A 25,913-nucleotide genomic window follows, 5' to 3' on the forward strand; every position below is an offset into this window, starting at 1 on the left:
TTAAATGCATTAAATGAAATACATAGGATACCAAGGAAACTTATTATATTGAAATAAAATTTAATTTCCCCCCCATCCTAGTTATATCCCAGGTTAAGAACTTCTGATCCAGTTCAGCTTCCTCATTTTATAGATGAAAAACTGAGGGGCCAGAGAGAAGGAAATCATTTCCTCAGGGTTATAATGGTCAAAATGAGCAAAGCTAGGCTTCTACTCTGGGCCTTCTGATTCCAAATCCAGTAAGTTCAGGAACTCAGGGAGTATGGGGTGGGGTAGGGTGGGGTTGGAGAAGTAGAAGACTGCTTTGACTGAACCAAGAAGGAATGAGGAAAGGCACCAAAAGTAGGAATTTATTCTGGCCTGGTCTTCTCCCCCCCCCCCCCCCACCAGGTTGGGTACTGGGTAGGATATATTGCCACCTGAGAGTGTCAGTGACACTGTCTACAATGCTAAACTTAGGGTTGGACTTTGAATTGGGTACTCAGAGGACACTTTGTCCTTTAAATAGGATGTCTCTCTGACCAGCCTATCCTAAGACTTCTCTCCATTTCTCCACCCCATTAAGTAATGACCTAATGGGGGTGAGGAAGGACATCCATTAGATCTTTAGGACAATGGCTGATGTAACACGAAAAGCATCTGATTTGGGGACTAAAGATCTAGGCTGAAATCCTGGTTCTGCCACTTATTATCTGTGTGACCTTGGTTAAGTCATTTTTCCATTTTGAGCTTCACTGTCTTCATCTATGAAACAAGGAAATAGACTAGATGACCTGCCAAAGTCCTGGCTAAGCTCTAAATCTTTTGACCCTGTGATCTGCTGTTCACAAACTCTGTGATTTTGAATTTTCAGGTGGGGTGATAGAGGAATCTGGAATGCCTCCAGCTTTGCTTAGGGTGGGGTCAGCATGGATCAGTCTGTTTATTTACACACCAACCTCTTTAGATCTGGGACTAAGAAGGAGGCACCTACTCTAAATTTGTGGTGATTATATTTGCCAGACTAGGCTGATTGTGATGACTGGCATTGTGGCATAGTGTCTTGAGCATGAGCCTGGAAGACCTGGACTCTCATTTCCCCTCTGACACATAGTGGATGTGGGACCCTGGGAAAGTCACATATCCTATGGGGGAATGGGGTGCCCCCAAACAACTCTTTAAATCATTAATGACTTGCTGAAATATATTAGTAGAGGGACTTTCCACATTGGAAATTCCCCTTACCAAAAGGGGAAACCTCAGCAGTGAAATCATTTGACAGGATCAAAAGCCAGGCTGCTTTTGGTCATCCCAACAATAATAACCACCACCACCACCACCACCACCACCCAAAAACATCTGACCCCTAATAATGTTGGATGGGCTATTATTGAACTATTATTGGATTGAATGATCTGTGAAGTTCATTTCCATTCTGAGTTTGTATGGTTTTCTATATGGTTTTCACCCTAAGCAAAGCTGGAGGCATTCCAGATTCCTCTATCACCCCACCTGAAAATTCAAAATCATAATTTGTGAACAGCAGATCACAGGGTCAAAAGATTTAGAGCTTATCCAGGACTTTAGCGGGTCATCTAATCTAATCTCCTTGTTTCATAGATGAAGACAGTGAAACTCAGAATGGAAAAATGACTTAACCAAGGTCACGCAGACAATAAGTGTCAGAAACAGGATTTCAGCCTAGATGTGTATACTGTGTTTGCACACATCTGAAGTATGCTTGCACATAGGTTAAACAAATGGATTTGCATATATATTTATGCATGTTTTTTAATATAGATGTATCTAGTATGTACACATGTATGTTTAAGTAATTGTTATTGTTTGGTCATTTTCAATTTTGTCTGACTCTTCCTGACTCCATTTGATATTTTCTTGGCAAAAATACTGATTTGCCTTTTCCTTCTCCAGCTCATTTTACAGATGAGGAAACTGAGACAAGCAGGCCTAAATGACTTGTCCAGGGGTCACATAGTTAATAAATGTCTGAGACTGAATTTGACCTCTAAATGATACCCGAAGTATATATGTTAGGGAACATATTTTACCCAAAAGGTATGTATAGTGTGAATATGGAGATATAGAAAATTAGACTGGTAGAAGGTAGAATCATTGATGTAAGATTGACCCTCAGGAAACTGAGGCCTTAGGGAGTTTAAGTCTTGCCCAAAGATACACATGCAATAAGAATCAGTGTTCTTTCCATTGGATCTTATCACCTTATTTTCATGATATTTGTAGATTTAGAATGGGAAGGCTCTGTTCACTCCATACCCTCCCTTATTTCTTGGACTTTCTCTTTTTTTTTAAAGATTTTATTTATTTTGAGTTTTACAATTTTTCCCCTGATCTTACTTCCCTTCCCCCATCTCCCACAGAAGGCAATTTGTCAGTTTTTACATTGTTTCTATGGTATATATTGATCCAAATTGAGTGTGATGAGAGAGAAATCATATCCTTAAGGAAGAAACATAAAGTATATAGCAAGGTCAGACAATAAGATATCAGGTTTTGTTTTGTTTTGTTTTGTTTTTCTAAATTTAAGGTAATAGTCCTTGGTCTTTGTTCAAACTCCACAGTTGTTTCTCTGGATACAGATGGCATTCTCCATTGCAGACAGTCCCAAATTTTTCCTGATTGTTGCACTGATAGAATGAACAAGTCCATCAATCACCCCCTTGTTGCTGTTAGGGTGTATAGTGTTTTTCTGGTTCTGCTCATCTCACTCAGCATCAGTTCATACAAATCCCTCCAGGCTTCCCTAAATTCCCATCCCTCCTGGTTTCTAATAGAACAATAGTGTTCCATGACATACGTATACCACAGTTTGCTAAGCCATTCCCCAATTAAAGGGCATTTACTTGATTTCCAATTCTTTGCCACCACAAACAGGGCTGTTATGAATATTTTTGTCCAAGTGATGTTTTTACCCTTTTTCATCATCTCTTCAGGGTATAGACCCAGTAGTGGTATTACTGGATCAAAGGGTATGCACATTTTTGTTGCCCTTTGGATGTAGTTCCAAATTTCTCTCCAGAAAGGTTGGATGAGTTCACAGCTCCACCAACAATGTAATAGTGTCCTACATTTTCCACAACCCTTCCAACAATGATCATTATCCTTTCTGGTCAATTTGACCAGTCTGCGAGGTGTGAGGTGGTACCTCAGAGAAGCTTTAATTTGTATTTCTCTAAATAAATAATGATTTAGAGCAATTTTTCATGTGACTATGGATTGCTTTGATCTCATCTGTAAATTGCCTTTGCATATCCTTTGACCATTTGTTGGACCTTTTTTTTTAAAGGGGAGAAGAATATTTAAAACTTTAACTCAATCACAATGGCCCTTGTCACTGCTATACATTTCCTTTGAGATTACTTCTATACACAGTATATATCTTGGAGGTACATGGTTGTTTGCATATTGCATATTGTCTTCCCATTTAGACTGGGAACTCCTTGGGGGCAGGGATCATGTTTTTGCCTTTCTATGTATTCCTATCATATCTCAAATAACAGAAATGAATGCTTTCTTGAATCCTTATTTACTGACTCTTTTTAGGAAACTACAAAAATAACCTTGAAGAGCTAAGTTATGCTTTTGAGCTAAAAAATAAGCTTTTTGACAGCAGAATTATGTATTTGGGAGGGGGGCAGCTAGGTATCACAGTGGATAGAGCACTGGCCCTGGAGTCAGGAGTACCTGAGTTCAAATCCAGCCTCAGACAATAATTACCTAGCTGGGCAAGCCACTTAACCCCGTTTGCCTTGCAAAAAATAAAAAAAAAAGAATTATGTATTTTGTTTTTTATTATAATTATCCTTGAATGAATGTCCAGAGCCTGGTACTGTGCTCTTCCATATAAGGGGCATTCATTAATACTTCCTAAAGTGAATTAGGAGCATGGTGCTTAAACTTCCCAATGTTGGGCCACCAACACAAGAGCTGGGAATTGAGATGAAGACAGGGTTAGATTTATTTCCTAGGCATCCCTAATCATCACTGATACTCCTGGACCTGCCACTGTTTCTTCCTCAGTCTTCAATCTCAGTTACTAATATCCCAGCTTCATCCTGACCCACCAGGGTCTACATTGCCCACCCCCAATCACTATTAAGATCCATCTGATCCCATCCCAAGCCTCCCAAAGCCATTCCAGGTGGATAGCCACCTGCTTATATCCCTCCCTGACCCCATAGTAACTAACCCTGAATATGGTGATCACAATGATACAACCCCAACCCATGTCATGTGGTTTCCTGAATTCACACTGATCCAAAATGTTTCATATAAATCTTCTTTGACCACACACTAGTTCTCTGACCTTATTGACAACCTCTTAAAACCCACACTTAATTTACCTAATCCCATAAACCCTGTCCTATTATACACCAACCCTCTAGCCTGAATTCTCTCTTCTAATGGCCTAGACTCCTCTAGATCTTATATTGAACCCCTTCTGCTCTTAAGATGATACACAGCTCTAATCTCTCCATGGAAATACTTCCCCAACTTCCAATTCCTCAAACTCAAACTCAGCTTTCATAATAACTCTAAAGTAATCCTTGGACTTCAAACTGACCCTATATTGACCACCAGGAGCTACTTTTTTCCTTCTTTGATCTCTCTTCATTAAACTCCTTGACTATTATAACCTATCATATCTTATAGTGTTCTACATTTCATCCTGTTAATCTTGTTTCTCTCCCATAATCCTTGAATCTCATACTGAATACTAGGTCTTATAAATAAAGTACCCCAGACCTCATATTGACCTTTTATCTGACCTCTTTCATTTACCCTTTAACCCCCCTGACCTTTTTGTTGCCCCCATGGTCCTCTTGCAATGATCCTTTGACCCACCTATTGACCTCTGAGCCATCATTTATCCTCTTCCATAGATCTTGAAAATCCCCCCTACTGTATGTTTACCTGATGATTCCCCCCCTCCACTCTCATCCACCAATGAGCTCCCTTCACTGACCCAAGCCCCCTGTTTTCCAGGCTCTCCAAGTAGCCCGGCAGTTCCTGCTACAGCAAGCCTCAGGTCTGAGCTCTCCCGGGAACAGTGACAACAAGCAATCAGCAGTACAGGTAAGGAGGGCAGTTCAGGTGTGGAATGGTGTGTCAGTACAGGTAAGGAGGGCCGGTCAGGTGTGGGATGGTGTGTGGGGAAGCCATCAGGCAGGAATGGTCAAGATAAATTGGAGGCTCCAACCCTAGGGAGAATAGCTTGGGCCCGAGGGAAGGGGAACCTGACCACCACTGAGGCAGCTTTGAGTCCCATTCTCTCCTGCCTCCTCTGGCCAGGGCAGCCCTCCCCCTGACAGCTTACCCCAGCGGTCACTGGCAAAGGTGTTCATTCCCCTAATTGTCCTAAGCCATTTCTTTGTCTCTTACACTGTGTTTCTCTTTTTTTCTCCTTGTCCCTGACTTTTATGTTTCATTTGTTCTCTCTCCATGCCCGAATCTCACTTTGTCTGTCTCTCTCTGTCTCTCCCTCTGTCTCTGTCTCTCCGACTCTGTCTCTCTCTCTCTCTCTGTCCACTTGTCTCTCTGAAGCTCCTTGTGTTTTTCTGTCTCTCTGCCTCTGGGGCCTCTGGTCTCTCCACATCCCTGTCTCTCTCTGTGATATCTCTGTCTCTTTTGTTTTCCTTTGCACAATCTGCTCCCCCCCACCCCCCTTCAGCTTGTCGGTCCATCTGGCTGGTTAGGGGGAGGGGAAGGGGGGTGGTGGTGGAAGGAAGCTCAGCCTTCTGTTTACTTTTTGTGTCACAAAGAACTTGGGAGAATTGCAGACATGAGTCAGGGATGGGTCATAACTCAGACGGCCCCCCCTTTCCCTTTTTCCTCCCCTCCCTCCCCTAACCGCCTTGTGGTCCCCCTCCCTCCCCCCCCCCCCGTGCCCCCCTCCCCACAGCAGCTGGGGGAGGCTGTGAATAGGGGGAGAGGATTAAGCGGCTGCTTTGAAAGGAAGTTTATCTAAGAGAGGAAGGGTGAGAGTGAATCTGAGTAGGAGGGGATCAGGAATCTGGGCTGGGGGAGGGGATGCAGAACAGTTGGGGGGCTGAGGAGGAGAGAAGGGGGAGAGTTGGGGAGAGGGGCCAGAGAGAGGATAGAAAAGTGAACTGAGGGCCTGAGGGTGTGTGTGTGTGTGTCTGTGTCTGTGTGTCTGTGACTGTGTGTGTCTGTGGGGGAGTGAGGGCAAGGGGGGAGAATAATGAAAGATTGGGGAGAAAGGGGCCAACTCTGCAGTGGGGGCCTACAGAGTGGAGGGCAATCACAAGAAGGGTCTGGGGCCGAGCTGCGCCCCCATGTGGGAGATTTGGTACATTAATTTTTTTTTTTTTTTTTACTATTTGAAATAGTTTAAAGAAGTTTTATAATTCCCCAGATATGTAAGACATCATCGTAGTCATTCAAGTCTTGATCACAGCAGCCAGAGCTGGGCTGGTAGAGAAGAAGTGAGTAAGGTTAGGGAGAAATAACCTCCTAACTAACCCTAGGAATCAAGTGAAGCCCTCCCACCCAAGATGGTGGCCGCTGTGTGATCTAGTGGAAAGAAATCAAAACCGATGAGTGAATGGATGAAACGAGCAATTTTTAAGCACCAACTGTTTATAAACTAGTCTCACTTGCTAGGTGCTGGAACTTCAAAGACAGAGGCCCTGTGGATAGACCTGGGTTTTCTGGTAGTTGAGTGAATGGGACTGATACATTGTCTGAGGTTGGCCCAGGTGAGCTTATATGCATTACCTATCAGGGTAGTTCACCCCATGGCAGAGTTCCAAAGCCGAGTGGACCAATCTTCCTGAAAGAGGGGAACAGAGTATTTGAGTTCAAATCCTGAGGACGAGTCATTTAATCTTTGGACCTCAGTTTTATCATCTGTAAAATAAAGGGTTTATTAGATGACTTCAGAGACCCTTTTAAATAAGAAATCTGCTGTTCCATGATTCTCTCTGAAGGTGGAGAAAATAGAGGAATTAGCTTTGGGTCTAGGTCTGGAGTGTTCCTGCATCCAAACCCATTCTCAGGAAATATGCCTCCTCCCCCTGGTGTCTGGATGAGTGTCACCCCATGGGGTGGAAGGTGCTCTCCAGAACTTTGCAGGAGAGTGCAAGGGTGAATCAAGTTAAGCTGCACCCGGAGGGATTAGTGTCTGACATAAAAAAAAAAGTTTTTCCCCAACTTGTGGAAGGAAAGGAAAGGAACAGGCATTTATTAAGCACCTACAATATCCCTGACTCTCATTCCATCATGGACAATAGCAATTCTAGTCAGTTTGGACTTTGTGAGGGATCTCCTCTACTCCCCCAAATCATACTCTTCCAGTGATTGAGAATAGAACCTCAGTCTTCCCTTGTGTCCTAAGGAAGGTTGACCTCAGAGAAGGGAGTCCAATTCTGATTTACTTATTTGAATCAGAACCTGTAGACTTGACTCTCCTCTCACTCATCATCTAGATATGTTAATTTTCTTTAGAGATACTAAAGTTGGACCTCTACCCTAAATAATCTATTTTTCCTTACTCCCTAAATTCTTACTCCAAAGGAAGGAGGTTCTGTCCAGGGAGTAGAGAATCTGGAGACTTTCTGGGAAATTGCTTTTTTTCTTCTAAGCTTAGAAGCTGGTAGGGAGATGTGGGGAGGGTGAGAAGTGGTGGTGGGGGGAACAGAGACTGCACTGAAGTGGAAAAGTGTATTTTGTTGATTTGAAACTTGAGTGAAATGGGTAATGAAGACAGATCGATGGTAGCCCTTTTCCTGCTCCACTGCTCGCCTCCCCCACTCCTTCCTACTCTCAAGGGTTCCCTGAACATCTCTCCAGCCAAATTCAATTGAGTTCCCAAATTTGGGGTTAAGTTTTTGACTCTGGCCTAGGGAGGAGTGGGAGACAGCTTCTGCCAGGACTTGGAAGGAATGAGGGGCTTGGTGCTCAACTATTAAAGAGATAGGGGACTGGCACCCTTGGGAGAACCCTCTGTTTCCCAACCTCAGATTCCCTGCAAGAATGTCAGATTTTTTTCCTTTCAGCATTGTAGAAGTTTCACCCTATTTCATCTCAGACCTTCCCCCTTCAAGTTCAGGCCTGGTCTCTGTTCCTCAGAGAAGAGAGAGTAGAGTCATTTTTTTTAAGGTTTTTTGCAAGGCAATGGGGTTAAGTAGAGTCATTCTTGTTACCTGGTATTTGGACACTCCCAATCACATTCAGTCAGAGCTCAAGCCTAGGCTAGGATCTTTTTTCTCCTTCCATTCTTCTTCAGGGTCAAAAGAATTCTTATATAGCTTTTAAGGTTTGCAAAAATAATATTAGCATGCATTATGTTACTTGTCACAATAATTATGTGGGATAGGTGTTGGTTATTTATCATCCCTCTTTTGCTGAGGAGGAAACTGAGGCAGACAGAGGTTAAGTGACTTGCCTGGGTTCACACAGCTAATATGTGCCCTGTGACAGTATTTTAACCCAGATTTTAAAAAATTGAGTTTTTCCCTCACTGTCACTTTCCAAAGATTCATTCTCTCTCTCTCTCTCTCTCTCTCTCTCTCTCTCTCTCTCTCTCTGCTCTCTCTCTCTCCCCTCTCTGTCTCTCTCACACACACACACACACACACACACACACACACACACACGTAACAAATAAGTACAGTTGAGAAAAAAAATTCAATTAATCTAATCTGTTTTCTTGACTTCAACTTCCAGACAACTACTGTCTTCTCTATGATGTTCAGTTCAGTGCAGGATTTGGCTGCAGCCTGAACTCTGTATCCGACTCCTTCACCTGGGGGACCCCAGCCTGACATGAACCTGTCCTGTCACCATTCTAGGCTCCCTCTCCCCTGAGTCCTTACCAGCCAAGCTGCTCCTAGTGGAGTGATCTTTGGCTGGGAGAGAGGACTAGTTTCTGGAGAGGGGCAGTGGGGAGAAGAGGTGGCAGATAATGGGGGGGGGGGTTCCTTTGGCTGTCAGCTCTGGGGCAGGGAGGGGAGGGTTTAGAGGAGGGGTGACTTGTGACTCTTAGCCTTAGTAAGCACTTTGCAGGCTTGGCCCCTGGCCAGATGGTGACTCATTAACTTTGCTGAGCTCACTATCTGGCTGATGCCCATTGGGACACATCCCTTCCCCAGGCCTCTGAAGCTGAGGGAGGAGCCTGGGGGAAGCGGGAGTCCAATTCTCATGAGAGGAGGAAGTGAGGCCCCTCGAGGAAAGGGGTCAGGGTCAGGGTCAGGTTGACATGACCAGTGATGTCAGCTGTGCCATTTTAGTGATCAGCACCCATTCCTTGTAGCTTCTCAGACCAAGGGGGTGGGGGTGGGGGCTCCAGTCCAAGAGTCAGTTGTCTTGATAAATGGAATCATAGAATCATCAATGCAGGGAAGTCTGAAGAGTCTTCTCATCCATTCCTTCACCTCCAGACAAGGCAGCCTATGGGAGAGGGTTAGTCTCCCCCTGGAAAATAGGATGGTCCCCCTAGCCTTTCTCACTTCATCTTCTAGTGACTCACACCTTTCATAGACAGAAAGTTCTTCCTATGTCTGACCTCAGATTCTTTTGGTGTGTTCCACCCCACCCCCATGGCCCCAGAAGGAAGGTGTCAATGGAGAGAACACAGGAATTAGAGTCACAAAACCTAGATTCAACATCCCAAGTACCACTCACTTATCTGTGTGACCTGGAGCAGGATAGTTCTCTGAGCATCAGTCTCAGGGGAGGGGATGGGGTGCTTCAGGGAACTGAGAAAGCCATGGGGAATCAAAGGACCTGACTTTGAATTTCCCCTTTGTCACTTATTTTATAATCTCAAACAAGACACTAAAACTCTCTAGTCCTCTGTTTCCTCAACTGAAAAAGTGAAGGAGTTGGACTTGATGTCCTTTGAGCTGGAACTCTGGAACTCTCAAACTCTAAATTGTTCTGGAAATAGCAGCAAACTTTAGTGCTTAATAAAAGTTTGTTAACTGACTAATTGCCTCCTCAGGGCTAGGCACCCAACCTCTTGAGTTCCAAGTGTTCCTGGTCAAGCTGTGACCCATAGGGGCCAAGAATAGACTCCAGTGAAGGCCAAAATTGGCCAAGACAACCAGGAGAAAAGAAGGGAGAATGAGTATCTGTAATGGGCTTAGAGAGACAGTGCCCGAGAAGAATAAAGGCAGCTAGAAGAAACATGGAAAGCTGTCTCAGCCTTCATGGGCTTACAGAGTTAGGAAGAGGCCTCAATGGGCATCTAGTCCAGCTTCCCCATTTTTTTTCATATATAGATTCGGGGATTCTAAAAGGTAAGATTTCCTTCCTTCCTTCCTTCCTTCCTTCCTTCCTTCCTTCCTTCTCACTGCTTCCAGAAGTTTTAATTAATATCTTTTGTTTTTAATCAGCTTCATTTCCTAATAAAAGATAAAGAAGAATCCATTTAGCAAAAAACCCCCCAAAAAACCCAAAAAACAAATCCATAGTCCCCCACCTCTGCAAAAAAGAAAAGAAGACTATGCTTATATCTTTTCTATAGACCAACTTGCTCATTATAATTATAAAACATTGCATTTGTGTTTTTCTTTCCATTTACATCATTACATTATGCATGTTGTTTTCCTGAGTCTGCTTATTTTACTATATATTAGTTTAAGTTTTCCTATGCCTTCTTTTTTCTTAAGAGTGATTACAGTATAGTAATATTCATAATCGTATTCATATTTTTGTTTAGTTATTCCCTCATCATCAGCATCTAATTTGTTCCTAGTTCTTTGCTATTATAAACAAAAAGTATCTCCATAAATATTTTAGCATATGTCAAATTTTACTTTCTGTCTTTGAACCCCTTGAGGGATATGCTTAAGGTATGAGTCAACAGGTATAGACACTAGTCACTTTTGTTTAACCACAATTTTAAATATCTTCACAGAACTTAGACCAGTTCTACTTTTAGGAGTCTATTAATATGCCTGTCTTCAAGGATCAAAGATTATAAAATATTGGGAAGAGTTGATTCTTCCCACACTCCTCCCATATTTTATAATCTTTTATTTTTGTAGTCTTTTTATAATTCCAGACTGGTGAATTTAGGTCTTGAAGAGACCATAGTGATCATTTTGGTGCCCCCCCCCCTTCATTTTCCAACTGCAGCTCATAGAGGGGAAGAGATTTGTCTAAGGTCACACACAGTTAATGGTGTTACTGGGATTTTGAACTTAAGTTCATTGAGTGCAGCCCAGGATTTCTCTTTTGTCCTCTTTCCTGACTTATTCATTATAGTACTCAGAAAAAAATGAAAACTTTCAGGTCCTTATATTCTGATTAGAAATATTCTCTCTCTCTCTCTCTCTCTCTCTCTCCCCCCCCTCCCTTCTCTCCCACCCTCCTTTTCAATGTCTCTTTCCCTTCCCCCCCTTCTTCCCTCTCCCAACCTTAGTAACCAAGAATAAAAACAAATATTCAGATAAACAAAAAGAATGATCCATACATAAAACCAAAAACTCAAAATTATTTACAATTTGTTCAAATCAATGTGTATGTTAACTGGAGTTAAATCAGAACCAAAATGTTCTATTTGCTTCCCTGTCTCCTGATTCTTTTTTCTTTTGTGTGGATTTGTGGTTTTGTTTTCCCAATTTTGTTGCTGATCAGGAATTCTCATCTGGAGGGGAGGGGGGTGAAGGGAGGGAAGACTTTAGAGGAGAGATATTTAAGGAGCCAAGGACACAGCCTGGAAGTTGTTTGGCTTGCTTTGTTTGTTTGTTTATTTTTAAACAAATCCCTGAAAGTCTCTCCACTCACCCCCCCCCTTCTTTTTCCATTTGCCTCTTTCTCCAAAAACTGGAGTACAAGGAAGAAAAACAGTTGTTATTAATGAGGATTTTGTAGTTAGTTTTCCTTTAATCCAGGTTTTATTATAGTCGAGGAGATGAGAATTATATGTATAAAAACAATGGAGACAGCCAAATACTGCAGGAATTTAGAGAAGGTTAAGACTAACTAGGATGAGGCTGTTTGTCAGAGAGGAGGAAGAATTGTGTCTGGGCCTCAAAGGCAGTCAAGGAAGAATTCAAATTGATTGATAAGAGAGAGGAGTCTGGAAGTTCAGGCAAGGAAAGACTAGTTTATTTTGGAGGAGAAAAACCCCTGAATTTTGAATTAGAAAACTTGAGTTCAAATCCCAGCTTTTGCCAAGTCCTAACTGTGATACTTTAGACAAATCACTGTCCTATTCTGGTCTCAGTTTCCTCCTGTTTAAATTAAAGACTGGATGATCTCTAACCTTCCTTTGAGACTTAGGGCCTATAAACCTGTCTTGGATTTAGCAGACCTGAGGGGTCTTTCCACAATTCCTCCAGGGCTCAGGTGTGAAAACTACAAGATAAAATGAGTGAGCTAACCCCCTGGGGGAAGTGCAGAATAGTGGGTTACTCTGTGGAAGTTGTGGGTCCATCTATCCATCCAGTTTCCTGTTTCTTTTCTCTAAAGTCTTTCATCCTAGGTACTTTGAAAACCTCATTGTTTTAGAGGGTCCAGGAGTCCTTTTAACCAATAAGGATTTGGAATTAGAGGCCCTGGGCTGGAATTTCACTTTTTATTATTTACTACCCATGTGCCATTGGACAAGCTCCTTCTCTGAAACTCCGTTTCTCCATTTCCTCCTTTCTGAAGGGGGAGGGATAATAATACTTTACTAAGTGGCCAGTCGGTACAGTGGGTAGAGTGCCAAGTCTGGAGACAGGAAGACTCATCTTACTGAGAACAAATCTGGTTCCAGACACTTATTTACTGTGTGACTCTGGGCAAGTCTCTTCACCCTTTTACCTCACTTTCCTTATTTGTAGGATGAGCTAGAGAGAAGAAAATGGCAAACCAGTTCAGTATCTTTGCCAAAACCCCAAATAGGATCACTAAGAAGAATTGGACCTAACTGAACGACATATACTTTTTACTACTTTCCTTTACAGGGTGGTTGAGATGAAAGAACACTGAAAATATTTGTAAACTGTAAAATGTAATATAAATCATGGTGGTTCTTAAGCAGACTGAGGTCATACATTTAAGTCTCACTGTGGATCTGTAAGTTCCATAGCTACTGATCATATCACTGACTTTGACTCAAATAACTCATGTTTTAGCTTTTAAAGTGCTTCCCTTCTAGCAACCCTGTGAGGTAGAATTTACAAATATTACTATGCTTGTATCATAATATTTTTCCAATTGAGGAAATTGAGGCTCAAAAAGGTTAAGAAATTTTCCCAGAATCATATTGCTACCAGTGCTAGAACAGGGATTTGAATCCAGGTATCTCCTGATTTCAGGTTCTACCTCTATCCACTATGGCACACTGCCTCTGTGGTAGGACTATGTGAGAGTGAGGGTCTGAGTGAAGAGCATGGCATAGCCCCCAACAAAGCTATTGCCAGCCTTAGCCTGTCCTTTGGAATGTGGGTTCTCTGTACCACATTTTATGAAGAACCTTTATGAAAAGGTAAGAGAGAGGAAGGTAACTAGAATGTCGGGGGATTGGAAACGATACCCAGTAGAGGCTGTGTGAAGGAATGGGTGATACTTAATATGGAGAAAAGAAGAGAGCTGGTAGTGAGAAGGAAGGGGCTGTGATCCTCTGGATCATCTTCAAATATTGGAAGAAAGGGATTAGACATCTGCTTAGCTCCAGGGATCAATGGGCAGAAACTAGAGAAAGGAAGATTTTTAGCTTGATGTAAGGAAAAATTTCCTTTCTAAGTTGGCCCCTTTTGATCTTTCCAGACATCCCTCCATAAACTCAACAATCCAACAAGAAGCTGTTTCTTGAACTTATCACTCTACTTTCCACCTTCCAAGCCTTTGCAGTGACTGTGTCTCAAGCCTGGATTGCCCGCTTTCCTGCTCCCCCTCCCTCTTTCCTCCAAGCTTCCCTCCCGTTTTCATGTTGTAGCTCTTGGTTGTGCAGAGTTGTTTACATATTATCTCCCTCCTTAAAACAGGAGCTCCTTGAGACCAGGGAACTGTGTTTTAGCTTCTTTTTGTATTTCCAGGGCCTGGTACACAGCAAGTGTTAAAAAGGCTTGTTGACTGACTAGACTCTAAGTCTTAGTTTCTCTTAAACCACACCTTTTTCAGGTAGCCTTTTTCTGTCTTCTCAGCTGCAAGTACCTTCTTGTCTTATGTTGCTTTTCATCTACTCTGTCTATATCTTCTGAATATCTTGTTGTTTGGGTGTGTTCTCTCTCATTAATCAATCAATTGATCAATGAACATTTATTAAGCTTCTACTAGGTACTCACTCACCAGGAACATAAAGAAAGGCAAAAGACTGTCTCTGCTTGTCTCTGTTATTGTTGAGTTGTTTCTATTGTGCCCACCTCTTTGTGACCCTGTTTGGTGTTTTTTGGCAAAGCTATTGAAGTGGTTTGCCATTTCCTTCTCCAGCTCGTTTACACATGAGGAAATTGAAGCAAATAGGATATATATATATATATATATATATATATATATATATATATATATATATATATATATATATATATAGACACACACACATATACATACAAAACAAGTAATATACAGGATAATTAGGAAAATAATTAATGGAGAAGGCACAGGTATTAAAAGGGATTGGGAAGGGCTTCCTATTGAAGCTGGAATTTTAGTTAGGGCTTGAAGGAAGCCAGGGAGATCAGTAGTCAGAACAGAGGACTGAGAGCATTCCAGGTATGGGAGAGAACCAAAGAGAATGTCCATATACCTGAGATGGAGAGTCTGGTTTATGAAACAACCAGGAGACGTGTTATTGGATTGAAGAGTGTCTGTTAGGGAGTAAGATACCATGGGAATATAAACTCCTTGAGGGCAGGGGTCATCTTTTGCCTTTCTTTGTATCATCAGTGCTTAGCATCATGCCTCCTACAAACATAGTAATTTTCTAGACTAAATAAAACATAAATAATAAATGCTTGTAGATCATTTGACCACTTTTCAGGAATGGTGTAGAGAAGATTCTTGTTCAGGTATGGGTAGATCAAGTTGTTCTCTGAGACTCTTCCATTTCGGGGGGGGGGGGCTCTGTATTTTGGGGTATGGTGAGCCTCCCTCTGGAGAATGCTAAATTACAGGTATCTGACTGTGATGGTGTCTTTCTCCCCTGCCCCCAGGTGCCAGTGTCTGTGGCCATGATGTCCCCTCAGATGATCACCCCCCAGCAGATGCAGCAGATCCTGTCACCTCCTCAGCTCCAGGCCCTACTGCAACAGCAACAGGCCATCATGCTTCAACAGGTTAGACCCCCAACCTATCTCCAACTTCTTTGCCTCCTTTCCTAGGGTCCTTGACACAGTATAAGAGCTTTTACCAAGTGGTTAGAATAAGACATGGAACCAAGAGTCCCACCTTCTTCACCGTCTTCCACCCTCCAGCCTGGTCTCTTGCCTTAGGTCCTTGTTTACTACCAGTGCTGACAGGAGCCCCCAGATCCAATGGAGGGGTGTGACCTGGGAGGGTGACAGAAACCTGTTTGACAGTCAGGGAAACTGCTCTGGCTAGACAGGCTTGCATTCTTCTAGAATAGCTAGGTGCTGGTCAGAGGTCATTTTTTTTTCATTCTTTCTTTGTTGAGGGTTGCACTTCTCACTCTCTACTCCTCAGTACCTGGAGGGTTCCTGGGCTTCCAGTCCTACTCCCATCTCCAGAGCTCCGAGGGGAAAAACACCAGGGCTCTCTGACCTGTACAGATCTCCCTTCCACCCCTGCCAGGAGGGGAGGGCTGGGACAAAGGATTTAAGAACCCTAGCCTTGGCCCTATCTGGGATGTTTCATCCTTTATCTAGGTGTAGAGGTTGAGGGAAGGACCAGTTCACCCTTTATGAAGAACCCCTTTTCCTGGTGATTGACACTAGACACCAAGTCTGTCCTCCCCTCAACCTCTTCTCTTCTTGCCCTGCCACATTCCCCCTAAATAGTTCTCCAACCTCAGGGGTTATAGGATGGAATCAGAGATCTAGAGTCTGATGGAAGGGACTTCCTAAGCCACTGGAGTTCAACCCCTTCCTTTTACAGAGGAGGAATCGGGGCCCAGGTGACTTGCCCTAAGTCATACATAAAGTAAACCTCAGAGAGGAGTTTTAAAAGCAGGATCCAGGTTGTTTCTCAGGTTGGATTTTGGGATCCATTTTAACAAACAAGTAGAATCCAATTCCCCACCCTAGCTTTAGGGCAACAAGGAGCAACCAGTTGGGAAATGGGGTGAAAGAAGAAGGAAAGCAACCCCAGTTATGGTTGGTCAGTTTGCTTATTTCCTTCCTCTATGATCTTTTCCCGTGTCTCCCTTACTCCCAGTTACAGGAATATTACAAGAAACAACAAGAGCAGCTTCATTTACAGCTCCTCACCCAGCAGCAAGCAGGGAAACAACAACCCAAAGAGGTAAGAAGCTGGGGAGGGGTCCGTGACCTGGGCCCTGGGCCCTGGGCCCCTTCTTTCCCTGAGTTCCCCTCCTAACTTCACCTGAGTAGGGGATGGAGTTGAAGAAGAAGCAAGCATTTTATTAAGCACCCATTGTATGCTGTGGCTGGGCTGAGTGCTTCACAATTACCATCCCATTTTATCCTTACAACACCCTGGGAGACAGTGCTAGTTTTATTTACATTTTACAGTTAAGGAAATTGAAGCAGATGGAGTCATCTATCTAATAAGTATCTGAGGCTAGATTTGAACTCAGAGCTTCCTGAATCCAGGCTCTTTCTACTGGGCCACCTAAACATCTAATTGGTGATGAGTTTTACTCCATGTTTCTCCATCCCCAGGCCACCATCCGACCGATCAGTACTGTGGGAACTTCCTTGTGAGCCTGTAGCTTGGTTCATGTGTGCCTGCCTGTAGTTATATAGGTGTTTCTTGGTGTGTGTGTGTGTGTGTGTGTGTGTGTGTGTGTGTGTGTGTGTCTTTCTATTAAGTTTTTTTTTATTTTTGCAAGGTAATGGGGTTAAGTGACTTGCCCAAGGTAACACAGCTAAGTATTATCTGAGACTGGATTTGAGCTCAGGCCTTCTTTACTGCAGGACAGGTGCTATATCCACTATGCCACCTAGCTGCCCCTACTAAGTTTTTTTAAAATAGTTTTTTATAGATATCTTTTTAAAAAAAAATCAGAGCAGCTAGGTGACACGTTGGATAGAGCATTGGCCCTAGAGGATAGGAGTTTGAATCCAGCCTCAGACACTTAACTTTTTTTTATTAAAGATTTTATTTATTTTGAGTTTTACAATTTTTCTCCCAATCTTACTCCACCCCCACCCCCACCCCCACCCCCCCACAGAAAGCAATTTGTCGGTCTTTACATTGTTTCCATGTTGTACATTGATCCAAATTGAGTGTGATGAGAGAGAAATCACATCCTTAAGGAAGAAACATAAAGTATAAGAGATAACAAGATCAGACAATAAGATATCAGTTCTGGGGTGGCTAGGTGGCTTGGGGGATAGAGCACCGCCCTGGAGTCAGGAGTGCCTGAGTTTAAATGCGGCCTCAGACACTTACTAATTACCTAGCTGTGTGGCCTTGGGCAAGCCACTTAACCCCATTTGCCTTCCAAAAACCTAAAAAAAAAAAGATATCAGGTTTTTTTTTCTAAATTAAAGGGAATAGTCCTTGAACTTTGTTCAAACTCCACAGTTCTTTCTCTGGATATAGATGATATTCTCCATTACAGAGAGCCCCAAATTATCCCTGTTGTTGCAGTGATGGAATGAGCAAGTCCATCAAGATGGATCATCACCCCCATGTTGCTGTTAGAGTGTATAGTGTTTTCCTGGTTCTGCTCATCTCACTCAGCATCAGTTCATGCAAATCCCTCCAGGCTTCCCTGAATTCCCATCCCTCCTGATTTCTAATAGAACAATAGTGTTCCATGACATACATATACCACAGTTTGCTAAGCCATTCCTCAATTGAAAGACATTTACTTGATTTCTAATTCTTTGCCACCACAAACAGGGCTGCTATAAATATTTTTGTTCAAGTGATGTTTTTACCCTTTTTCATCATCTCTTCTTAGTGGTATTGCTAGATCAAAGGGTATGCACATTTTTGTTGCCCTTTGGCCATAGATTCAAATTTCTCTCCAGAAAGGTTGGATGAGTTCACAACTCCACCAATAGTGTAATAGTGTCCCAGATTTCCCACAACCCTTCCAACAATGATCATTATCCTTTCTGGTCATATTGACCAGTCTGAGAGGTGTGAGGTGGTACCTCAGAGAAGCTTTGATTTGCATTTCTCTAATAAGTAATGATTTAGAGCAATTTTTCATATGACAATGGGATTGCTTTGATATCCTCATCTGTAAATTGCCTTTGCATATCCTTTGACCATTTGTCAACTGGGGAATGGCTTGTTTTTTTTTTAAAACATGACTCAGTTCTCTGTATATTTCAGAAATGAGTCCTTTGTCTGAAACATTAGTTGTAAAGATTGTTTCCCAGTTTACTACATTTCTTTTGATCTTGGTTACAGTGGTTTTATCTGTGCAAAAGCTTTTTAATTTAATGTAATTGAAATAATCTGGTTTGTTTTTGGTGATGGTCTCCATCTCTTCCTTAGTCATAGTGCTCCCCTTTCCATAGATCTGACAGGTAAACTAGTCCTTGATCTTCTAATTTGCTTATAGTAGTTTTTTATGTCTAAATTCTGTATCCATTTGGATCTTATCTTGGTAAAGGGTGTAAGGTGTTGGGCTAATCTAAGTTTCTTCCTTACTAACTTCCAATTTTCCCAGCAGTTTTTATCAAAGAGAGTTTTTATCCCAACAGTTGGACTCTTTGGGTTTATTAAACAGTAGATTACTGTAATCATTTCCTGCTATTGCACCTAGTCTATTCCACTGGTCCACCATTCTATTTCTTAGCCAATACCAGATAGTTTTGATGACTGATGCTTTATAATATAATTTTAGATTGGGTAGGGCTAAGCACCCTTCTTTTGCACTTTTGTTTCATTAAATCCCTGGAAATTCTTGACTTTTTATTTCTCCATATGAATTTACTTACAATTTTTTCTAACTCATTAAAGAAATTTTTTGGAATTTTGATTGGTAGGGCACTAAACAGGTAGTTTAGTTTTTGTAGAATTGTCATTTTTTATTATATTAGCGAGTCTGCCTTGGCAAATAGACTCCCAGGTATTTTATATTGCCTGAGGTTACTTTGAATGGAATTTTTTTCTAGCTCTTCCTGCTGTATCTTGCTATATATATATGTGTATATATATATATATATATATATATATATATATATATATACACACACACACACACACATATATATATATGTATATATATGTTGAGGATTTATGAGGATTTATTTTATATCTTGCAACTTTGCTAAAATTGCTAATTGTTTCCAGTAGTTTTTTGGATGAATTCTTGGGATTCTCTAGGTATACCATCATGTCACCTGCAAAGAGTGAGAGTTTTAGACATTTAACTCTTACTAGCTGTGTGATCTTGGGCAAGTCACTTAATCCTGACTACCATGCATCAAGGGCCATCTCTAGTTATCCTAATTCAAATCTGGCCACTGGACCTAGATGGCTGTGGAGGAGAAAGTGAGGTTGGTGACTTGGCATAGTATCCCCTCACTCAAATTCAAATCATGTGCTTTTCATGGCATCACCTCCCTGATGTCATGGTCTTCTTTGAAAATGAAGGACCAAAAAATTCAAACATTAAAACGTTTTTAAAAATCTCCCATATTTTTCATTGTATATCTCCTGAGAGCCATTCCTTAAAACAAAGAATTTTTTTAAGATGAAAGAGAGAAGAGAAAAATTAGCTAAAGAGTTAAATATATAGAAGAAAATTAGGCATTCTAAAAGGCCCACACTCATGGACCACTCTTCTTAATGTCCTAGGCAAAGGATTCAGAGGGGGAGAAGATTCTCAAATCTCTTTTTTGGGACCAAACTTGTATTTTTATTTTTCATTTATTTGTTTGTTTTATTTATTTATTTTAGATTTTTCAAGGCAATGGGGTTAAGTGGCTTGCCCAAGGCCACACAACTAGGTAATTATTAAGTGTCTGAGGTCAGATTTGAACCCAGGTACTCCTGACTCCAAGGCCGGTGCTCTATTCACTGCACCACCTAGCCACCCCCAAACATGTTTTTTTTTTTAACACTTTTGCAACATTCCTTCCATTCTCTTAAAGTCTCCTGTGGATCTCAACCCTCTGACTTTCTCTTTGTCAGCTTCCCAGCTGCCAAGTTCCCTCTATCCATCAACCTTCCCTCTGCTCACCTCATTTCTCTGCTTCTCATGGCCTTCCTAGTTCCCCCCAATCCAAAGTCTGCCCACCCTATCCAAGCTACCCAACAGTTCCAGCCTCTGCCTGAAACAACCTCCTTAAATGTTAGGGAAAAAAATGGCAGTCCCAAGCAACCTCCTCCACTGAGTCTTCCATTATGGGAACCAAACATTTTCTAGTATCCTAGGACAATTGGTAGCTTTTTTTGCTACTGCAACACTTTTTTTTTAATCACCTAATTGATGAACAATGACTTTAGTTCCAGTTCTTTGCTGCAATAAAAAAGTGCTACAACTAATTTAAAAACATTTTAAATCATTTTAAACAAATGAGAAAAGAAAAAAAAAGAACATTTCCATGCACATAGAAGATCATAGAAGATTCAATATAACATAATACATTTCAATTTCAAACTGCATATTTTTTGAAAACCTATGTAAAATATACTAAACATTGCTTTCAAAGCTGCCTGGCTTTACTGTACTTCATTCAAAGCTTTCTTTTTTTTCTCTGTTGTGCACTTTTTTTTAGTTTTTTTTTTTGCAAGGCAAACGGGGTTAAGTGGCTTGCCCAAGGCCACAACAGCTAGGTAATTTAATTATTAAGGGTCTGAGACTGGATTTGAACCCAGGTACTCCTGACTCCAGGGCTGGTGCTTTATCCACTGCGCCACCTAGCTGCCCCTGTTGTGTACTTTTTAAAGAAAGATTTTATTTATTTTGAGTTTCATAATTTTTCCTTGCTTCCCTCCCCCATCCCCCACAGAAGGCAGTCTGATAGTCTTTACATTGTTTTCATGTTATACATTGATATAAGTTGAATGTGATGAGAGAGAAATCATATCCTTAAGGAAGAAAAATAGAGTATAAGAGATAGCAAAATTACTTAATAGGATCACGGGTTTTTTTTTTTTCTAAATTAAAGGTAATAGTCTTTGTCTTTGTTCAAACTCCACAATTCTTTCTCTGGATACAGACGATATTATCCATCACAGATAGCCTAAAATTGTCCCTAATTGTTGAACTGATGGAATGTGCGAGTCCATCAAGGTTGATCATCACATCCATGTTGCTGTTAAGGTGTACAATATTCTTTTGGTTCTGCTCATCTCTCTCAGCATCAGTTCATGAAAATCCTTCCAGGCTTCCCTGAATTTCCATCCCTCTTGGTTTCTGATAGAACAGTAGTGTTTCATCACACACACACATACCACAGTTTGTTAAGCCATTCCCTAATTGAAGGACATTCATTTAATTTCCAATTCTTTGCCACCATAAACAGGGCTATTATAAATATTTTTGTACAAGTGATGTTTTTCTCCTTTTTCATAATCTCTTCAGGGTATAGACCCAGTAGTGGTATTGCTGGATCAAAGGGTACGCACTACTGCAACACTCCTACAATCACTTTACTATCTTCTCCCTATGACTCTGCCAGCCAGCATGGTGTTATAGATAGGACATTGGTCTTAGAGTCAGGAATGCCTCTATTCAAATCCTACTTCAGATATTTACTAGTTATGTGACTTAGGACAGGTCACTTAACATCTCTGTGTCTTAATTTTGTTTTATTTACAACACGAGGGAGTTTGATTTAATGACTTATAAGGGTTCTCACAGCACAGCGTCTTTACACATAGTAAAGATTTAATCAATGATTTATTAAATCTTTACTATGTGTAAGAACACTGTGCTAAGTGTTGGTATACAAATAGAAAAGCAAGACAATCCCTGTTGTCAGGAAGTTTATACTCTAACAGGTCGTTTTATTTCCCCAGTAACTAACAAGCCCCAAACAGACATCATTGCAAGCTCCTCGGGCAGGCACGGCCCAGGAGGGCTTCATAAATTCCTACGGGCTGACTGACTTGTCTCTGCCCTGTGCATGTGGCTGAAGGGCCCCATCTGACTCTGTGTATTGGGGGGTGGAAGCTGTATTGGGGGTAGGTGTGACTAGGTGTAGAGTAATGTAAGGAAGGGAAAAGTTGGTGTGACAGAAATGAGTAGCTTCACTTCTAGCCTCAGCGGGTTATCTGTCACAAGAGGTCACCATGGTCGACAGTCGTTCCAGGCAGAGACATGCCTGTGTATATGTGATTGTGTGTTTGAGGTGTGTTTGTGTGTGTGTGTGTGTGTTAGAATATTTAAATGATCGAACATGTTTTGGTGGGTTTAATCTTGCCTACTTGTGACCAGGAGGTCCTCCCCGGGGAGTCCTAGCTTTTGGAGAGAAGTTTTTTCTGATCATACACAAGAGATAAAAGGGACATTGACATATAGCAATGAGTCCAGAGAAGGGGGTACAAGACAGTGAGTAGTCCGGAAACCACATTGTAATGGGAACACTTAAAGAATTGGATGTGTTTAGTCTGGAGAACTTGGGAAGAGGGGTGAGGAGTGGGACATGTTTGCTGTCTTTAAGTATTTAAAGGCCTCTCATATGAAAGAGAGAATAAACTTATTCTTCATAGCTCTAAGAGATAAGATTAGTACCAAAGGGCAGAAGTTACAGAAAGAAAGATTTGGTCTCTATATGAGGAAGAACTTTCTAAATAGTTAGAGTTGTCTAGATATGGAATGTACTGCCTTAAGAGATAACAAGCTTCTTTCTTTGATGTTTTTTCTTTCTCTCGTGGGTTTTTTTTTCCTCCTTAGTTCTAATTCTTTTTTCACAACATGACTAATATTTAAATATGTTAAATATGTGCACATACAACTAATACCAGATTGTTCATCATGGGGAGGGAAGGGAGGATGGTAGAAAAATGTGGAACTCAGAAACTTGGAAATAAATGAATAATGTAATTGAAAATAAAATAAAATAGAAATAAAATAAAAATAAAATAAATAATAAATAAATAAATAATAAAATAAAATATAGTGCAAAAAAAAAAGAGGGAGTAAACTTCTATTCTTGGATCATGATTCAAGCAGAAATTATAAGACCACAAACATCATAGAAGGTCTAGAAGAGATCACTGAATTATGTGATTCAGTAAAAGGAAAAAATAGTGGAAAGAGGATTTGATTTTGAGAACACAGAGAACCTTACTTCCTTTCTTACTAACTTTGACCTTAATATCTCTGAACCTGTTTCCTTATTTGAGAAATGGGGAAATTGGATTAGATGATATGTAAAGTCTATTCCTTTTTTTGATCCTAAAATGATGGTAGAGGTTGGGGGACAAAAAGAGAAGAAAGATCAGAAGAAAAGAAAAAAAGTAATGCAAAAGAAGGAAGGGAGGAGAGAACAGGAGAAAATGTAATAGAAGGAAAATATAGAGGGATTGTAGCAAAAGAGAATAGAGAATGGCAGTGGGTGGGACAGACTAGATGAAAGGAACAGAGCTGTCCCACTTCTCAGGATTGCCCCATGTAACAGTGACTTTCTCATTTTTTTTTTCATTTTTTTGCAAGGTAGTGGGGTTAAGTGCTTAGCCAAAGGTTACACAGCTAGGTAATTATTAAGTGTCTGAGACTGGATTTGAACCCAGGTACTCCTGACTCCAGGGCCTGTGCTTTATCCACTACACCACCTAGCCGCCCAAAACAGTGACTTTTTCAAAAGCTGAAACTTTTTTGGGGGGGGAAAGGACTCTGCCTATTTTATTTTATTTTATTTTTTTAAAAAGATTTTATTTATTTTGTTTTACAATTTTCCCCCATTCTTGCTTCCCTCCCCCTACCCCCCCCCCACAGAAGGCATTCTGTTAGTCTTTACATTGGTTCCATGTTTACACTGATCTCAGTTGAATGTGATGACAGAGAAATATCCTTAAGGAAGAAAAATGAAGTATGAGATAGTAAGATAAGATAAGTTTTTTTTTCCCCTAATTTGAAGGCAATAGTTTGTGGTCTTTGTTCAAAGTCCATAATTCTTTCTCTGGATATGAATGGTATTCTCCATTGCAGAAAGCCCCAAATTGTCCCTAGTTTTTGCACTGATGGAATGAGTAAATCTCATTAAGGTTGATCATCACTCCCATGTTGCTGTTAGGGTGTACAATGTTTTTCTGGTTCTGCTCATCTCGCTCAGCATCAGTTCATGCAAATCCTTCCAGGCTTCCCTGAATTCCCACCCCTTCTGGTTTTTTTATAGAACAATAGTGTTCCATGACTTACAGTTTGTTAAGCCATTCCTCAATTGAAGAACATTCACTTATTTTCCAGTTTTTTGCCACCACAAACAGGGCTGCTATGAATATTTTTGTACAAGTGATGTTTTTACCCTTTTTCATAATCTTCAGGGTGTAGACCCAGTAGTGGTATTGCTGGATCAAAGGTTATGCACATTTTTGTTGCCCTTTGGGTGTAGTTCCAAATTTCTCTCCAGAAAGGTTGGATGAGTTCACAGCTCCACCACCAATGTGTTAGTGTCCCAGATTTCCCACATCCCTTCCAACATTAATCATTGTCCTTTCTGGTCATATTGGCCAGGTTGAAAGGTGTGAGGTGATATCTCAGAGATGCTTTACTTTACATTTCTCTAATAAGTAATGATTTGGAACAATTTTTCATATGACTAAACAGCTGAGACTTTTATAGGAAAAAGAAGAGGGTGGAGTGATACCTCATATCAACGAGTTGTGTTCTAGACTAGTGTGATACCCAGAGCTCTAGGAGGGGCTGGAGAAAGAAGCAAGAGAGCTTCCCATCTCTGCCCACACCTAATGCCCCTAATACAAGTAAACAGAAAGAAGTATGACTCCTGGGAAGGAAGTCAAGGGATGGGAGAATAAGGATTGGGGGGGGTGAGTATTTGTGTGTGTGTGTTTAAGGAATGTTCAAGGAAGAACTTCAGTCTTTGGGAAAGGGAGGAAGGGAGGGGACAAGAATCTTTAAAGGCTGAATGGAGATACAAGGGGTGGAGGTGAGAGGAAGTGGAAGGCAGGGAGCATCCACCTCTTACTGAAGAAAGACCTGATTCGACATTTCTTCCTTGAACCAGGCACTTGGGAACAAGCAGCTGGCCTTCCAGCAACAGCTCCTCCAGATGCAGCAGTTGCAACAGCAGCACCTGCTGAACCTGCAGAGACAGGGTCTGGTCAGTCTGCAGCCCAGTCAGGCAACAGGACCTCTCCAAACCCTCCCACAAGGTGAGTGACTCCTGTAGCTCCCACAAACCTCCTACATTCTCCCAGGCCCAGACTGAGCCTGCAGAGCTCCTACCCTCCCATCCTAAGTCTAATCTGAGCCTCCCGGCCTTTCATGTCCTGAACAGTGATCCCACATTTCTAGGGATCCTAGAACTGAATGTTCAGAATCCTTCCTCCAGGGTTCCTGGAAAGATAAGTCTCATCCTTCAGTTCCAGAAGGGTAGATGTCTATTGTGCTATCCAAGAAGGATTGAGGGTGGAGAGGGAAGGATCTCTATGTGGCCCTGTTCTCTGCAGCCGTGTGCCCATCTGACCTGCCGCAGCTGTGGAAGGGAGATGGGGCAGCTGCCCAGCCAGCTGAAGACAGTGTGAAGCAGGAGGGGCTGGACCTCACCACAGCAGCAGCCACCGCTACCTCGTTTGCTCCCCCTAAGGTCTCACCCCCCCTCTCCCATCACACCCTACCCAATGGGCAACCCACTGTGCTCACACCTCGTCGAGACAGGTACCTTTGGAGAGGGGACCTGAGAGGAAGCTGTTAGGCGGGT

The 25,913-nt window shown here is 41.6% G+C and overlaps 1 protein-coding gene across 2 annotated transcripts in view; it reads left to right on the forward strand.

Moving 5' to 3' along the window:
• FOXP4 (forkhead box P4) overlaps positions 1 to 25,913 on the forward strand; it is a 107,905-nt gene that overhangs the window by 48,157 nt on the left and 33,835 nt on the right. For both annotated transcript variants that reach the window (XM_074236910.1, XM_074236911.1), the window contains exons 3-7: positions 5,005 to 5,094; positions 15,129 to 15,251; positions 16,309 to 16,395; positions 25,218 to 25,365; positions 25,663 to 25,870. In XM_074236910.1, the coding sequence (XP_074093011.1) occupies positions 5,005 to 5,094; positions 15,129 to 15,251; positions 16,309 to 16,395; positions 25,218 to 25,365; positions 25,663 to 25,870 (656 nt within the window). The remainder of the gene's footprint in view (positions 1 to 5,004; positions 5,095 to 15,128; positions 15,252 to 16,308; positions 16,396 to 25,217; positions 25,366 to 25,662; positions 25,871 to 25,913) is intronic.

Source organism: Macrotis lagotis, chromosome 5, assembly GCF_037893015.1.
Source record: "Macrotis lagotis isolate mMagLag1 chromosome 5, bilby.v1.9.chrom.fasta, whole genome shotgun sequence".
Lineage (NCBI taxonomy): Eukaryota > Metazoa > Chordata > Mammalia > Peramelemorphia > Peramelidae > Macrotis > Macrotis lagotis.